Genomic DNA, 18,769 nt, shown 5'->3' on the forward strand with positions numbered 1-18,769 from the left:
TTCGCATTCCCTGGAGAATCTAGGGGGAATATTAGTCCAATTTGACACCTGGTCCCCCGTTCTCCAAGGACAATTTCGCCAAATGCGGCCTGACCTTCAGCGTCCATAGCACTGCCTCCGTCCTCCGGTTATTCTCCCTCTGTGGAAGTGAAAACAATTAGGAAATGTTAACTCCGCCCCTTTTCTCGCTGAGGAGGAGACCCCAGCCGCCTCTGAAGTTTGTACATCTTTTCTTTGTTTTTCAGGAGACCCCCATTTTACTTTTGGTATCTCCTATTTGCTTTGGGGGTTTTCCACAGTCTGAGTCTCTCTTTTTAATAAAGAGAGACCCTTTCCTGTCTACACCCCTCTAGACTTATTTTTTAAACAGCTCGGGTTCTTCAGGACCGAATCGCTCCGAAAGACAGCACCATCCAGCTGCTCTGGATCAATCGGTCCTGCCTCCGACCACTCGGTCTACGTTCCGCACTCTTTTGTAGGGAATGCAGTGACTTGGCACCCGCTACTTATCAATCGCGGGCCCGGATCACACTGCGTCCCTATTTCATTATATATGGTACTGGCATTACCTGCCTGTACCGCCAAATCATACAACACAGGGGACTCTCGGCCTAATCACTGCAGGTACTCACTTACTTTCTTTATGAGCTTTTCGGCCATCTCTCCCAGTTCCCTGACGATCTTCTGAATCACCCCCAGCATCTGAAAAATATCTTTTACGGGCCCGATCAATCTCTCGAGTTCCCGCATTTCAAAACGTTGAATTCATTCGGCCGGAGGTATACTCACTTCCTGGTTCGTGTTACTGTCCGACCAGGAGCCAATGACCACGCCCGCTGTCGGCACGTGCTCTGACAGGTCTCGCGGAGGCTGCTGGGAATTGGAGTTCTTTTGGGAGGACCGGGCCGCCATCTTTGGCTGACTGCAATCCGCCTGTGTCAATTTGTCAGCGGATCAATCAGTCATTTCCCGGCCCTCCTTACCTTTTTGCGGATTGAGCGGTGCTTCGCTCGCCTCCCCCTTCCCCTTCAGAATGTCCAGCTCCATCTTTTCGTAAGTGAAGGTGCAAACAGCGGGACACAGACCTCCTCCTACCCAAAAAACAAAGGGGTTGATCATGTGTCCCTCACCAGCCTCCAACATGCGGAAGTCCTCTTTAATGCTCTTCAGCTCGAACAGGAGCTTGCCTCTGTCTTCGGGAAAGTCTCCTTCCTCCCATGGAGCCTCCTGGTGATCATCTCCAAGGTACATGCACGGGACAAAGTGTGTTATTTTAAACGGATTATCGATGGAATTCCCGGCACATACTTCAGAGTGATTGTCTGACCCTGGATGCTTCTCTGGACTTGTGAGGTCACTCCGTTACTCCTCCCGAGTGTCGGCCATTACGAGCGTGGCTCTTCCGCTGGCGTTGTCGTTCTGTTTGCCCTTCTTCTTCCCCATATCAGACTTGGTTAAGGTAGGTTCCTGCGCTGTTGCTGCGTGTCTGAATATCGTCTTCTCGGGTTCCTCTTTCCACAGAAAATTTGTGTACAGGTCCTCTGCAAAAGATGCTAGAGAATCCTGCCAACTACGCCACTGTGACAGACTGGGTCCGCTATTACTCCCTTGAACCCTTGTCCAAGACGCCAGACACGTGGTAAAAGTCCAATAATCGACTTACTCATCGAATACAATACAATAACTAATCAATACACTCTCCACCACTCCCAGACGCGTTGCCACCCTTCCACCCAGCTCAGCTCATTGTCTGGGAGTTTCCACAATCCTTTCATGGTCCCTGACCCAGAAGTGGTTCCAATCCCCAGTCCATGTGATCTCCTATCACTTCTGGGTCAGATCAAAAGTCCTTTTCTTCACCCTGGAAGCACGTCATTCCCCTTGTCTATGTGTCCATGTGTCCCTGCAGTGTCTCCTAGCGGCCCCCATAGTAGCCAGGGCTGTGAATAAAGACTCATGTCCATGATGCCTTGCTGGCCTTCGGGGCACTTCCCTGCTGCAGGGAGAGCTCCACCTGGCGGCGGGCGTGGGGGTATTGGCCAGGATGAACGGCTGGCCATATATATATATATATATATATATATATATATATATATATAGGAAGCAGAGGGTGATGGTGCGAGGAACCTTATCAGAATTGGCTGATGACAAGAGTGGTGTCCAGCAGGGGGCAGTGTTAGGGCCGTTGCTATTTTTAATATATATAAATGATTTGGATAGGATTATAAGTAACAAGCTGGTTAAGTTTGCAGATGATACCAAGATCGGTGGACTGGCAGATAATCTGGATCTGTTATATTGTTACAGAAGGATTTGGATAGCATACAGGCTTGGGCAGATTTGTGGCAAATGATGTGTAATGTCAGTAAATGTAAAGTATTACACAAAGCAATGTGGAAGGTGACCCGGACACAGACAGACGGACATCGTTGGATCCACCACACACTGTTTATTTACAAATATTTACAATTTGAACGTGCACAAACCCCAGTGCCTCTTGCGCTGATTCCCCAAAGTTCAGGCCTCTCAGTCACTGTACCTCTCTCTCTTGGCCGCCTCCAGTCCCCTCTCCAGCTCCGTCTCTCTGCCACTTGACTTCCGCTAATGACTGGAGGGAGGCGGCCCCTTAAATGGGAACCTGGATGGGCTCCAGCTGCTTCCCGGCACTCTCCTTTGGACACACCCCTGTGTGGCAGAAGTGCCGGCTGTGCACCCGGAAGCCGTCCGGGTGTCTCCTGTTCTCTTCCCCCCAGCATTTCCTGATGTGGTGGAAGTGCTGGGCTCCAGGGTTCCTCAGGCACCTGGGTGCCGCCTGGTGGTGGCCACGGGCCCCTACAGGGTTGAGCTTCCAAGCCCTCTACCCGTGGCCCCCAATACAACCAGGGCGATCGCCCCCTCGCGGTCTGGAGGAGGCACAGGCCCTCCTCTGGTCCTCTTGGGCGTCCCGGCTGGGCTCCAGCCCCGGCCGTGGACCACAGTAAGTAAATATGTTAAATTTGAATACACAATGGACGGTCTGTAAATCGAGAGTCCATCTTATGAGAAGGATTTAGGAGTCATAATGGACTCTAAGCTATTGACTTCCCAACAATGTTCAAAAACCATTAAGTAGACTAACAGAATTTCAGTTTATATAGCTCCCTGATGTGTGAAATACAAGTCATAGGAGGATAATACACTGGAGTCCTGTGAGCAGTTTTGGTCTCCAGGCTACAAAAAGGACACAGCAGCACTAGAAAAGCTCCAGAAGAGTGATGAGGCTGATTCCAGGGCTACAAATTTCGCACAAAAGTTTTTCTTTACACAAAGAATGATAGACACGTGGAATAAGCTACCAAGTAGTGTGGTAGACAGTAAGACTTCAGGGACTTTCAAAACTCAACTTGATGTTTTTTTTTTTTTGAAGACGACCTACTCGCTTTGCTCACCTCCCCCTCCCATCCAAACTGCACTATGCGCCATTGTGAAGATGGGGGCTGAACACACCCCAAGGAGACGCGTTCACTCCTCCAAAACTCCTCTTTAACGATGATACAATGGGAATCAATTAACAGTTTGTTTTTTTACCTCCTTTTTGTTTAATCAGCTGCTGGGTTGCTGCTGCTGCTGTGCCGCGTTACCTGCATCTTGTGCAGCACTTCGAATGTTTAAAAGCCTGTGCAGCAGCTGTCCTTTTGTCTCACTGCGTTGTCTCTCTTCTCCCCAAGATGTCCTCAAACACTATTCAATCTCATTTTGCTGTTCTGTTATTTCACCAAGTAATATTTTTCATTTGTTTGCGCTAATGCGATCGTTACTCTCATTTTTTTGAGACTTTCAAATTTTCCTACTTCCATTATCTCTAACCTGCTCTGCATATGTATCATAGGACTTGCTTCCAAAGGTTTTAAGTTTGAAGTGACTTGACCATCTCGCAGAACGTGTAGGTGTCTCTCTGTGTCTATTTAAAAGATTACATCTCGTCGCAGGAAAAAAGTCTTGTCTCATCGCAAGATTTTTTTTATAATAAAGAGAAATAAGTGGATAGGACTGGTGAGCTTTGTTGGGCTGAATGGCCTGTTTTCATCCAGATTGTTCTAATATATAGGACAGGAGCTCTGTCGAAATGTTGGGGTGCCAACCAAGCCATTTACTTTGATGACGGTTGAAACAAAATAATAAGCATGTGATGGCACAGAATATAACAGAAATAAACACATTTTAATATTCTGAACTTAAAGTGGTCAGGCTTCTGTCTTTCAGGGTCGTCATCTTCCAAATGAGCCCCCATCACCGTTTTTTTTTAGCTCCTAGACCAGGAGTGGAGTTAGTTACCTGCACCACGTTTATCTTTGTGGATTCTCACGTCATTTTCTACCCATTGCTGCTGGATGCATAGATGTGAACAGAGTGCAGCAGACTCTGAAGTCCTCAGCTGTAACCCAGTTAAGAAGCAGGTTACTCGCAGAGAAATCTACAAAATCTAGGAGACCAACATGTCGGTTCCTCCAAACAGAAAGTGTTTCAGTGAATAAGTGGGTTATTAAAGCGCATGTAAATGGGCTCAGTGTTTGACTAAAAACATTCTGCTGGTTTAGCCCCTGACTGTAAGAATTTTAAATATCCATATTAGGTGTCCAGATAGCCTTCTAAAGAGGTTCATTTTCATTATCCAGTCCAGTTTTTTTGGCAATGTGGCAGTGACCACCACCCCAAGTGTGTGCGAACATTTTTATCATTCGCTGCCCTAAAGATGAGTGACTTCATTTCTTTACAGGTTTTGACTGGAGTTTGCACTTCAAATGGGAGCAAATCCCTATTGAGCAGAAGATGTCCAGAACAGACCCAACACAGCCAATCAGGTAGTCTTCCTATCCCTTTATTTCTGATATGTCAAAATAAGTGGAAAATGTCCTAACATGAAATGGTTGACGTTAGCATTGTGATTATCACTGTGTCATATGAATGAACCAGGGACATCAAAAAGGTTTGGGGTAGCCACCCATATGTTATTCCCTGGCTGCGAATGAGTAATTTTTTGATAGTTGTTCATAGGTCAGAGTCCAAAACAGAACTGATCTTAGCCTGTTAAAGAGGGCGGGTTTAAAGGCAGAGGACGGGAAGTACCGTCATTGGGACCGTAACCAGAAGTGTTGTCTTCGGAACTGGAAATGCCATTATCATAGGCACCAGAAAACAGAAGTGACGTCATCATTGGCACCAGAACTGTGCGGGATTTCCCGTGGATGGTCTGTACAGGACTGAGAGAGAAAGTCAGTGCACCTCTCCACCCCCTGGTCTGGCAGGGCGCTACTATTATTCAGGCCCTTTAGCTGCCTCCCAATCGCACATGTGTGACAACTGTCTACGTCCCGCTCTAGAGATCTGTTTTTTAGCTTGGTCATTGTAACCATTTTGAATATCAGCTGCTCTTGCTTGACGTCTGCTCAAGATCATATTTACAATATTACTAGCAAGAAACGCTGATGGGGTATCTAGGTATTTGTATGGGAACTCAAGTGAGGGTCACATTTTCCAAATTTCTGCAACTTAAGTGGAAGTTATTGGCACAATAAATTATGTCAGTTGTGAAAACTGTTGGATGGAAGTGTAAACTATGGCCTATTCGGCCATCTCTGTTTTCTGCTGCCCTGTCTGCCTTTATAGCTGATATGTTATCATTATTGCCAATGCAGCTACTATTTGTCATAGTTTAGGTCTGCCCTTAGGGTTCAGACGTACATCACGTCCATGAATTCAGAGCCAGGTCGATGTCTTTGATCAGCCACTGCACTTACATAGGGCTGGTTGAATTTATAATTGCTATAAAGTGAATAATCGCTTTTCCAAAATGGAAAATCACTGGAAATCAGTTGCATGAATTTAAAAAATGTTTGTCCTTCCCCTCGCCCTTTGAAAGCCACTATAAATGGCTTTCCAAAAGAAACACATGCAATTTAAAGCAAGATAAGTTGGACCGAAAATCAAGTAGACACAGCATTAATCACAGGTTAAGGAACAGAAGGTACAGATGTTTGGTATCAAAGATGGGGATGAATGATAAATGCTGAGTGAGAACAGATTTGGTGTCGGGGACGGGTAGAAGTTTGAATTAGTGAGAAAGCCCATTATAAATAAAACGTCAAAGAGACTCGAGCTCACAAAAAACAACCAAAACTCTGAATGCTGTCTAGGATCTCCTTTCCCAGGCAATTCTAAATTAAAAGACTTCCATAGAGTTTTACTTTTATTCAAATCCATTACTGGGACAAAACAAATATATTGAAGCTACCAATCCGCAATTGAGAGGGAGAGGTGGGGAGTCTGCACTGATACAGCTGCACCCACTGCACGACAAAGCACTTCGGGATCCCAAATTAGTGCCTGAGCAACAGTGGGAGGTTTTTACAGTGAGGGTGTCTTCAAATAATGACGCAGTAATGGGAGACTCTTACTAAGAAACAACGTCTTTGATCAGAAATACAAAATAGAGCCATCTGTTAACAAAACAAATGTCATTGTCATAACAAAAAAGAAAATTATACACCACAAAAAAGAAAAGCAACATGTGCATAAAATAGAATAATTAGTTTAGTACAGACTGAAGCAAAAGATCAAGACCACAGTGACATGGATACATTTGAAAAGGCCATTTCCTTTTTAAAAGTTTTCCATCCACACTGTTGTTTATGGATCGCTTTCTAAAAGTTTGTTATCCACACTGAAATATGTGTACTTCTTATTGAACAGTTAGCTTTATCAGTCGAGTGCACCGTTTGTTCAGAGAGCAAACCCCAAGTTTGTTGTAATGGTGTAAGAACGAAGAACAAACATAGTGGACTTGTTTATCTCGACAGATGATAAATTACCACTGACTTTAAAGGGAGTAGAAGGTTCATAAAAGTTAAAAGGTCAGAAAGGATCGACTGGGAATCCTATTAAAGTACAACAAGCAAAATATTAGAGTGGTTCAAGGCCCAGTACCCGTCAGCTAATGCAGGGAAGTTAGGAAGGGACACGGTAGAGATGAGATCGGAAGGGGAATTAGGAGAACCAACTGAAGTCCGTGCCTAATTTTCTGGGGCCACATGCATAACTCTGTGCGTAGAATTCACACTAAAACATGGCGTACTGACAAAAGCAGAAATGTGCGTACGCACAAAAAATCCAGATGCATAAATCTGTACGAACGCCAACTTCTGTGTTCTTCCGCTCCATAAATCCCGGTCAGTGTGAAAAGTAACACACATGTACGTGCCTGCTGCCCCACCCCAACTCCTCCCAGAATTACGCCTCTTTGAATATGCAATTCAATATAAATAGCCCTTAAGTTCAGCGTTCTGTGCAAAGGTACTGGCAAAAGTACGGGAGAAAATAGAAGAATTTCAGCGAATATCAAGTGCAGGCAAGAAAAAACATGCTATTTGTTGGTTTAAAAAGTGGTATAATCAAAAGTTGATCAAGTGACATAGAGTGTCGGAGAAACTCGAAAGCTCAAGTTCATAAAGTTGCACAGTGCCCGAAATAAAAAAGAAGTCATCAGATATCACCGTCTGAGTGTCATAGGAAAGCTTATTAGGGTACAGAGAAAAGAAAAGAAAAAAATAGGGACACATTGGGGAAAAAAGCTCATAATGTCAACTTTAATCTCTTTAATCTTTTGTCATTAAAGTAGAACATCATAAGCTTCATCTTTAAATCGTTTAATTTACTAGTTTCTCAAATCCCATCGTAACTAAAGTAGCATGTTAAATGCTTTGTTTTGTATTTGATCTTCTATGTGCTCTATGTGTGTGAATCACTACGTGCTTCTTAAACAGGCTTTCTCTTCCTCTGACAGGACACAGAATTGATTCCATTCGTGATATTGCAGCTATCTGAATAATTAAAATAGTGAGATGTATACTTGATATCATTTCAGTATTCATATCATATCATTTAAAGCATGTTATTAAACATGGGAACACGGTGGCGCAGTGCTTGTTCCTGTCTCACGCAAGATGCTTGCTGCACCGTGCGTGACCTTCAATAAAATAATTTATTGTAGCAGTACTGTCTCTTTCAAACGTACTAACCCCCAATTCCTATCTTTCCTTTTCTTTCTCCAAATACTTAATCGCCACACAATCAGCTCTGTAGTAGACCTTAAACCATCTGTAAGCTTAGAACACTGATTCTTTAAAACTTTTAAGGAACATTGAAATATCTTCGTAGTATGTGTTTAATTATTCTATCCATCGATCCTTCCAGTGTCACCCCAGTAAGAATACATCGCGAGGCAGGAACAATCCCTGAACGAGGCGCCAGCTGCTCGCTAGCACTGTGACACTGTGTACTCATATATTTAATTATTAAAAGCATAGATTATTTAAATGATGTTAACATTTTATCTGTATAATATAATAAACATATTTTGCTGCATTTCATCTTAAAAATGATATTGTCATCATATGTAAAAACGCTCTTTATAAAGTGGCTCAGGTTGTGCAATATTACAACTGTAATGCAAGTTTCCAGTGAGGTGATTGTACCAATAAGTACAAACATTTCTACAAGGAGCATTTGATGGACTGATTGAGTGTGTTTAGAGTTCTTAGGATGAAACTGTTTCTGAACTGCGAGGTCAGTACAGGAAAGGCTCTGAAATGTTTGTCGCATGAGAGCAGTTCAATAGACAGCATGGCTGAGACAGCGTGTGTTGATGCTGTATACTGATAATGCTCTTTCCGATCAGCTGCTGTACAGCTGTGATTCACACTCAGATACAGTGATATAAATACTCCGAATGGTGCAGTGAGAGTGATATGGAAAAAGATGATCCGATGTGGCAACCCCTAATGGGAGCAGCTGAAAGAAGAGGAAGGTGCAATGAAAGTAACAACGCTAAATCAGTTATGGTATTTGGAATAGTTTGGCTATTCTGTGGACCATTATATTGTTACTGGTTGCAATCAGATGCCTTAAACCAGGGGTGGCAAACTCCAGGCCTCAAGTGCCGCAGTGGCTGCAGGTTTTCATTTTTATCATCTTTTTAATTAGTGACCAGTTTTTGCTCCTGCTTACTTCTTTTAAATTAACTTGACTCAGGCCCCATAGTTGTTTCTTTTTCTTTAATTAGCAGCCAAGCAATAATGAGACACAAAACAAGCCACCACACGACCAGCTCCCCTGTGCCCATCACACAATATCTGAAATTAAAGAGAGGTGATGGTCTTGGTAAGGTTGATCTCTCAGGTCACCAAAACAATTTGACGGTGCTCTTAGAAAGGACAGAAAAACAACAGTTTTCGAAATGTGTGCTGTGGCAGAATGAGAGCAGCAACAAGCCATGGAGTTAAATAACGGGTTTATTAGCAGCAAGAATAGGCTTCTCATTAAGAAAGTGATTGGAGTGAAATTAGTTGGAGTTTGAAGCCCCAGTTTAGCTGGTCATCTGTTAGCTCGTTTCACATCTCATTTCTGCTTGGCTGTCATTTAATGAAGAAATGAATCAATTCAGAGGGCTGAACTCTTCTAACAGGGCTATTAAAGTGATGGGGAAAAAGTTAATTAGCAGAGAAAGCTGGTCACTGATTAGGAAAAGGGTTAGAATGAAAACCTGTAGCCACTGCGGCACTCCAGGCCAGGAGTTCACCAGCCCTGCCTTAAACTAATAAACAATATGCAGTTAATTTCAGTGTATTTGATAAAGCCGCATCAGGGATATGGATCTAAAAAAGAAAGGGAAACCACACTGGAACAAAAGCACTGCTTTGACGTGGGTGCCACCAGTTTGCAAAAACAAGCGGAGAACTTGCGTATGCCAGGGTTTGAGCTAGCATGAAAATGTGCGTGGCTTTATGCCAAGTTTAGGTTTTATACATTGCGATTTGCACGGTTTATACATAATGCCCCTGGTCACGCCTATACGTCCACATTTTAGAAAATCTCAGTTTTCCCAATCCACCTTCCTACGCGAGACCAGGCCCTTTCAAATTTACACAGGATTTTCAAAACATTATGTTTTCGGTCAAAGTGCCATTTCAGTGTGGATGGGAGGTCCTCCATATGTTTGACTTTGATAAAGTGGTCCCGATCCAAAACACTTTGAGAACAACTGGCCTAGATGGCCTTCCATGTTTGCCTTTCTGGGTTCTTCAAGAATATTTGAATTTGGGACAGACACTGCCACCTACTGCTCCCCGTCACCTAACATGGGCATAATTACTAGTGGGAGTCTTCCTTTCACTTGCTACCCCATGATTAGCCCTTCTTCTTTCCAGCGTTCTGCCCAATACTCGTCACTCAATGCTAATCTTGTGTTATTGAGTGACGCTATGGTTGACGTTTGTGCTTTCTGTACCTAAATGGCCAAATTCATCTTCTTTTAGCAGATTGTTCCATTTGCATCTACTGTAAGTGAAAACATGACTGAATTCTGTTTAACATTCGGATTTCTATTCATCTAGGACTCCTGTGATTGCAGGAGGAATCTTTGTGATGGACAAAGGCTGGTTTAACCACCTGGGACAGTATGACACACAAATGGACATCTGGGGAGGCGAGAACTTTGGTGAGTGGTAATCAGCCAATTGGAGAAGCTGGTTGGTGACCTTATACATTTACTGATCAAGCTGGAATAGTCAGACATCTGCTGTTGGTTTTATTTCTATTGGTCATCTGCTCCTTTATATTCAGAACTTTAAGACTCAGGGTATTTACATTAGGTGACCTGGTCCTCATCATCCTCCTCATGCTGTGATATTTCTTTTTATGCACTGCAGTATTCCCAGTCCTACACGTCACATTTCAGATTGAAATTATGAAAGACAGAAGAGTTGTTGCATATTTGAGCCTTTCCAAGCACCCAAGATCACAGTAGAAAACATAAACCAACACAAACTTGTTTTCTTCCTTGGATCTTTTTGATCAAGCTGATTGGTCAATCTTCAGGCAGTCGCGGTTTCACTTCTAACCGACTCTAATATTTTCCTCTGCAGAGCTCTCCTTCCGGGTATGGATGTGTGGTGGCAGCTTAGAGATCCTACCATGTAGTCGTGTGGGCCACGTTTTCAGGAAACGGCATCCCTATGATTTCCCAGAAGGCAATGCTCTTACTTACATCAAGTAAGTTGTGTACACCTGTCATGTCCAGCAGAGAATGATAGCATTATAGTGTCTGTGCGTAAAGCTTAATGGAGCAGAGTATTACAAAACAAGACTGAATGGTCCCCTCTCATTTGTCAAGCTTCCCATGTTCTACTTCTTTATATGCCATGCTTGGTGCCCCCATAAATAAACCAATAATCCAGTCCCCACCAATCACTCAGAATATGGAAGCAAGGCACACAAGCTTTTTTCTGTTGCTCCTATACATAATAATTACCTTTGCTAACCCTCTTAAACTTACAGAGTATTATTTAATCTTTGGAAAATGCTTCGGGTTAAGACCCTTACTGAACTGTATATCGATAATGTATCTGTGTCTTATGAACAATTATGTCTTAAATGTAACTTCCCTGCAGGACAATTTTTCCACTGCTTTCATATTACAAATTTTTCTTAAAAGAAGCCTACCCAATGTTCCAGACCAACCCCCTACCCATTTCTATTCTGGGGGCTATACTGGACAGTCTTGAAGAGACGAACAGCATCTCAATAATCTATAAAAATATCTCAAAGTTTCTTCCCTTTAAAGATCCTTTCCATGAACATTTCAGAAAATAAGTGGCAGCCATGAATAGAATACACTCAAGTTCCATATGTGCCAGGCACTCCATAAGTCAACGAGATTAAAATCTTTCACTTTTATCTTATTTAAAATTGAAGAAAATGTACCCAGATCCAACCTGTGAACATTGCAATTGAGCTCACTAGGCCACATGTTTTGGGCCTACACCAAATTAACGTAATTCTGGACCAAAATCTTCGAGTGCCTATCAGGCAGCCTTGATGTCACATAACTCATTAACAGCTGTGTTAGGTGGACCTCTAGAGGGGCTTAAAGTGGAGAAGGGCAAGTTGAACCCGCACTATAAGCACGTAGACTTGTCTTGCTCAGCTGGAAGAACCCAAACCCACTTTTTACAAATCAGTGAGTAACTTTTGAAATTGAATAAAATGAAATTCTTGCTTAGATGATCTGTTCACATTTTTTTTAAATAGGACAAGATTTAACTAATAAAATTTTAGAGTAAGCATTGATATTGGGGGAAACTGATTTTTTTTTCTATTTCTTTTTTTTTTCTCCACTTGTCTCTCGTCTCTTTCGGTAGGGTGGAGGTTGATTTTTCATTTGTTAGTTTTGTTAGTTTTGGTTTGTTTTTTAAATTTTTTTCTAGATTAACTTTGAAGTTATTTGTATCAGATTGGTTGTATACTCTTACTTTCTTGAAATAAAATTTTCTGGAAGTTTATAGTGTTTTGGAAGTATATAGATACTGCTATCATTCTGTTTTTATTTTTATCGCAGTCAGCAGAGTTTGCACTGTGTGGCATCATCAGTGTAACAGTTAAAAAGCGGGTGCCATGTATTTTCAGAGTTAAAGATAATTAAGGTTTGCTAAACAAAAGTGTGTTACTGTTCATATCTTCAAGGCCACAAATGTAACATAAAATTTAGACGCTGGCTTTGTTTAGCAATTTGGTTTCGCTTTTGGTTTCTGATGTATTTTTTTGACCCACATTCACGACTATGAATACAAATTGCGTCCTGACTCGTGCGCCGTCTCCTGATCCTTTTAGTAAATAATGAACACCCTCACTTTGCTACCGGCCGAACAAATTCAACTACAAAAAGGGGCCGATTTCCCCGCTGTCTCAGGTATCGGAGAGTAACAAAAGAAGTCAGCAGGCACCATATCTATAAGAGAGAGTGAAGTGAAGAGGTAGTGTTGTAGCATTGCCACATAAATTTATGTTCTGGTTTGTCTTTTGTCTCTCTGTGTGAATCCTGCCTCCGCCTGAGCACAACTATAGGATAAGATGGGTGGGTTGGATAAGGAGGACCTTAGTGAGGTATGGGGCTGTCGTTGTGAATTGTGCCATTGAAATGGATGCACTATTGAAAAGGAGCGCGAAAAGGCAGGAAGAGAGAGGAAAAACAGTCTGACCTTTATGGTGGAGGTGTAAGACGTGAAAAGGATTGTTTCTTGTGGAGCACCAAAAGTTGATACAGTTTGGGTGTGGCCACCTCAAAGAATCCCAATACACTGAGGGAAGTCGACTAGACAGTGGATGGGATCAGGATTAGAGTGAGCAATAATCTTTTATTCTGGGATTAGCACGTCTGAAGAATTGAAACATTAGGAAATATGATTATCTTATAAAGAGACTAAATTGAGTGGACATTGTGGGATATTTTTGGGTATTTGTTTACTGCATATGTTGGGAAAGGGTGGCGATTTCGGAATCGTTTTATGCCCGGGGACTTTGTGAGATTGCATATAAATCATTAATTACATTTTGTAAAATACACTTTTAGTAGTGGATGTAATTTTGGTACCATGGGAAGGTGTCTGAAGATAGTTTGGGATTGACATACAATCTATAGTTAATTTATCACTATAAACTTAGTGAAGAGTAGTGGTTACGATCGCTACAGTGTGCAACAGCACCATCATAAAGTTGTGTCAAGTGGGCTCCAACTGCTGTTTTGCTGACTTCTACACCGATGACGCTCTGTTTCAAAGGCTTAGTCCACACTAATGGAGCCATTTCAAAGGTTTTCAGTACACAGCAGTGTTCCCAGATCCTGCTTCGTCCTTCCTGAAATGCCGTACCTGAAACTTGTAATTCTTACCTGTACCCGATGTGCAGTTTCTGCACCAAGAGCGATGTTGGTTTACAGAGCAAAACGCAAAGTAAATCAAAATGTCCAAAGCACACCTGAAGAAAACACTAAACCAGATTTCTTATTTCTGGACAGTTGATATACAACTGCTTTTAAAGGTCACAAATGAGTTTAAGTTATCCACCACCATGGATAAATAAATAACAGCACAATATTTGACTGTTTCAAGGTGCGTAGAAGTTGGGAAAGGACTGTCCTGACAGTAGAGGCTAGATCATCAAGGGCTTACCACAAGCAAGGAGAAGTCTATGTCGGATCTGTCTTTGCTCAAATTTCACCATACACAGATGTCAGATATATGCAATTTAAAGGCTGTGTGCAAAGAAATTTGTTTTCAGAAGCTGAAAATGCTATTTCAGTGGTGATTAAAGTCCAAAACTTATGTTAAAAAAGAAAATGTTGTCTTCATTTGTATCTCGTTGTGTTGCCCCCACCTAAATGTCAGAGATTCAAAGGTCACCATTCTTTAAGCATATGTGTGTTTTAAAGGAGCATTGTGTATACCTTGATAAAAACTGACAAAGCAGAACAGAAATCATCTAAAAGAAAGCAACATCAGAACTTCTTCACTGTCATCTTGCTCTTTCAACTCACCTTGTTTTTGTTTTCTTCACATAGAAACACCAGGAGGGCAGCAGAGGTGTGGATGGATGATTACAAGCAGTATTATTATGCAGCTCGTCCGTCAGCACAGGGCAAAGCCTTTGGCAGGTCAGTAGATCGAAGCAGATCTCCCGCAGAGATGTCAAAAGCTCCTGAGGTGTTACGTACATCTTCGTTTATTGAGACTTACTATTTAGGCATCTGAATGAGTTACATACCACACAGCAGCACTGTGGTTAGAGTTGCTGTGCTGCAGGCTCGTGAAATTGGAATCATTCACCTTTATGGTCAGTCCCATCTGTGTGACTTTCTACTTTCCCTTTACTTCAGTCCTGTGGTAAGGGCAAAGGGTGTAAAAAGGAAATAAAACATGAAAGTGCAGAATGAGAAGCTTCTTGTGGAACAATGACATACCATGAGAAATTCAGTGTGGGACTGATGTGAGGGTGCACGAAAAAAACAGCATTGCTGGGAATCTACTCTCACAGTCCCAGGCATCTAATATATACGTCTGGAGATAACTGTGAGTGAAGTTTGCTGAAAAGTGGGTGGGAACAGTTAGACGGCTCCCTGAGTGTCACATTTCTAAACAAATGTCTTGTGAAGGCGATGCTCAAAATGCAGTTCAAAGTCTCAGAATCACGGCTTCTTTTCAGTTTCTTTTTCTCTCTCCCTGAAACCCCAGCAGTTTAAAGTGTGCAGACTGGAAGAATCTGTGGGCAGGTTTTTAGCATGAACCCTGTGGGCGGAGCCTTTCAAGCAGCACATTTTGCTGCTATTCACTACAGACGTTTCAACAAGTTGCCCCCAGATGTGTACTTTTGTTCGAGAACCACGTCTGGCCCAGCAGGACAACTTTAAATCTTAAAGGGGACATTCTTCTTCTTCTTCTTTCTCTTCTTCTTCTTCTTCTTTCGGCTGCTCCTGTTAGGGGTTGCCATAGTGGATCATCTTTTACCATATCCATTATAGTGGCTTCATTTCCATTGCTTGTGTTTAAGTACAACACAAGTACAAGTTTAATGGTAATGTGTATTTGAGTGGTACGAAGATGCCCTTCTCGTAGGAGTTTCTGCCCTATCCAGATTTGGCTCCCAGTACTCCCTGGAGAGATGCCATCACCCATATTTCTGTAATTGGATTTTGTACTTTTTGGTGCTGTGGCCCACTTTTACCCATAGAAGTGAACTGAACATGAGCATCACAGCGTCCGTCCCCTCAAGGTGAATCAAGCACAATCAACAGAGCGGGCAGGAGGTGTCCTCACTTATTGAATCAAACATGACTCACCACGACCCACGACCAGTATAAACAATAGCAACTCACCACCCACCCAATGGTCGAGAAACACTGTTTTAGATAACAGATGACTGGACCGAAGGGCAAATGTGTGCCATATGATGGATTCCCTTCTGTCTTGTGCTTTTTCATTTTATTTTAATAATACACTTCTGTTCCTCATTTCCCCAGCTGACATTTTTTGATGTACTGTAAGACACTTTATAAGAAACAGAACAGTAATGACTTTTATATTTGCTTGAATGCTCACGATGATGCCTTTTATATTGTTGTTAATTAAATTTTATTGTTTTGTTTCGCGCTGTCGCCCTGATGTGCAACACCAGCATTTCTGAGCGGCTGGAGCTCCGCCGGAAGCTCAACTGCCATTCCTTTCAGTGGTATTTGGAGAACGTCTACCCTGAGTTGAAGTAAGTGCTTTAGGTATTTGTTTTTTTTTTTGCCACTGTTATGGTTTCAACACTTATCCACTTTTTTCTTCCATATTTTTGTACAGTTTCTTCTGTGCCTACTTCTCTGCCACATGGCGAGACTTCAAACCCGGGCATTTTAGAATTCACAGTGTAGCACAATACAAATGATCACAATGATGCTTTAAAGCCAACACCCACACGGACCTCTGTAACAACAACGGCCAATCACTTTCCTGTTTTTTTTTTTGTTTTTTTTTAATAGATTGGTTCTTATACAACTTTTCGTATATATTGATGGTTCTTATACAACTTTTCGTATATATTGAGATCGAGGAAAAGCTCATCAGAACCACTTTGAGTTGTGCAATATTTCTCAAATATCATATCTCATTGTTTCTCATCATAACTAGTTGATAATATCAATGCACAATCATTTATCTCTATTTATACGATAACTTTATATTAAAATGATATATTCGCACTTAGAGAGGTTGAAAACAGTGGTGGAATTTTTTCCTGATTACATATGCATTATCTCTATTACATGCAAAGAAAAGAGTTATAGTCACCTATAACAAGATGAGACTTCAGACATGGGAAAGGTTTGGAGCAGCCACCCGTATGTGTTCCTGGCTGCAAAAGTAAAGAATTGTAAGACTAGAGTAGTTTACAAGACTGAGTCCAAAACAGATCTCAATTCCAGAGGAAGGGAGTTACTTTATAGGAGGTCTGGGGGAAGTGATGTTGTCGTCGGGATAGGAAGTGATGTCATCCCCAGGACCGGAAGTGGTGTGTCCCGAGTTGAGGCAGTGGTTCCTGGTGGGATTTCCCGGGAAAGGTCTTCAGGGGACTTAGAAAGAGAGTCTATGTACCCCGCCGCCCCCTGGGCAGATGTGTTACCATTATTCTTTAAGCCCTTCAGCTGCCTCCTATTCGCACGTGTGTGGCACACCTAAAAACCCAGAAGAAGTGTTAGTGTTATATAATATCTGTTGCAATAAATTGCTAGAGGTAAAATTGCATTTAGCTACATTTATTTATGATAATGACGGTGGAAATAAAAAAAAAATCATAAAATTAAATGGATTACCAGGAACACAATGGGGACAGCTTATTGTTCCCATTACATCTTTATATTTACATGGCATGTTCAATGCTTACACGTTATTGTTAAACTGATGATGTTTAAATTAAAATGAAATTAATAATAGTTATTGAAAGAATATGCATTACAGTTTTTAATATCACGTACACATTTACATTTCCACGATACAAAAATATCGGTTGGTTATTTAAATAAAATACTACTACCGGTGGAGTAATTGTTCTCAAATTTCATATTCGTTTGCTTTTGATCATTATGAATATCTATACAAAAATTGAAATTCTATCTGTAATTATAACCATAGTTTACTTGAAAATTTGCAAAAGTATTCAGTTAAAGTATCACTTCCAGTTGCCAGAAGTGGTCCAAAGGTTGACAGGATTCCTTATTTTTGATATAAAGCAGGTGTATTCAGTCTCATTGACCAGGTCAGACTGTTTTCAAGTCATTGTATTTAGACACAGACAAACAGATAGATGTCATTTCAAAAATGGTATTTTCTGACTCAGGAAGATCTAAAATGTCATCAAAATCTTGCGGTTGAATTTTTTCAAATTCCTATATTTTCTCTATACTATGTATACGAGAAAGTGAAAAAAGTAAAAGATTTCAAAGATTTCAAAGAAAGTTGGAGAAAAATTGCATCTCCAGTTGCATTTCCACGAAGGATGTCTTACATGCTTCCTCCTCCAACAGGGCAGAAGATTTAGTAGGTCAGACAGTGAGTTCCACAAGGTGTTTGGACAGAACATAACAGGTGGGTCTTCATCCTGAAGTGGAGACATCCCCCACCAGAACTGAAGAAACAAATTGGGTCAGGCAGTGGGAATCTCCCAGGAGACATACAATACAATAGGATTTAGTTTTGTATAGCCCAAAATCACACAAGGAGTGCCGCAGTGGGCTTTAATAGGCCCTGCCTGTTACTGACCTGCCTCACGCCAAGTACAAGAACCCCCAGTGTCTGGCCTGGCCTACCTATTGTTCCAGTACATATTGTATATGTCTGTGGGGGTGGGGGGTGTCCGGGAGACATGTGAGGGGTCCAGAAATATCACGTTTGACACTAGGTGGCAGCAAGTACTTTCCTCAATGGAAAATCCTGCAATCTTGTCACAATTTGAGAAGGTCTGTAGACCCAGCAGGCTGCTAGAGGGCACTGTGGCTTACTATATCCGACACTGGAGGTGACTTTGGGACTTGTTTAAAAGATTTACTCCAAAGAGGTGTTACTGTATAAATCTGAGACTTTTGCTCATCAATCTACACTCAAAAACCCATAATGATAAACTGAAAACATATTTTCAGAAAGGTTAGCAAATTTATTTAAAATCCAAACCAGAAAGATAACCCTTAATTCAGTACTTTGTAGGAGCCCCTTTGGCAGCATCATCTTGGGCAAAACACCATTGATTTGAGCAATTTATCCCATTGTTCTCACGCTCTGTTAGATTGAATAGGAAGTGTCTGCTGCCATCTCCAAGTCTCCTCACACATATTCTATGGGGTTTACATAAGGACCACTAAAGGGCACTCGGG

At 41.8% G+C, this 18,769-nt stretch overlaps 1 protein-coding gene across 1 annotated transcript in view; it reads left to right on the top strand.

Moving 5' to 3' along the window:
* galnt16 (UDP-N-acetyl-alpha-D-galactosamine:polypeptide N-acetylgalactosaminyltransferase 16) overlaps positions 1-18,769 on the top strand; it is a 155,034-nt gene that overhangs the window by 117,832 nt on the left and 18,433 nt on the right. The window contains exons 8-12 of the mRNA XM_039741490.1: positions 4,757-4,841; positions 10,428-10,531; positions 10,959-11,085; positions 14,429-14,521; positions 16,039-16,122. Coding sequence (XP_039597424.1) covers positions 4,757-4,841; positions 10,428-10,531; positions 10,959-11,085; positions 14,429-14,521; positions 16,039-16,122 — 493 coding nt within the window. The remainder of the gene's footprint in view (positions 1-4,756; positions 4,842-10,427; positions 10,532-10,958; positions 11,086-14,428; positions 14,522-16,038; positions 16,123-18,769) is intronic.

Source organism: Polypterus senegalus, chromosome 18, assembly GCF_016835505.1.
Source record: "Polypterus senegalus isolate Bchr_013 chromosome 18, ASM1683550v1, whole genome shotgun sequence".
Classification (NCBI taxonomy): Eukaryota; Metazoa; Chordata; class Cladistia; order Polypteriformes; family Polypteridae; genus Polypterus; species Polypterus senegalus.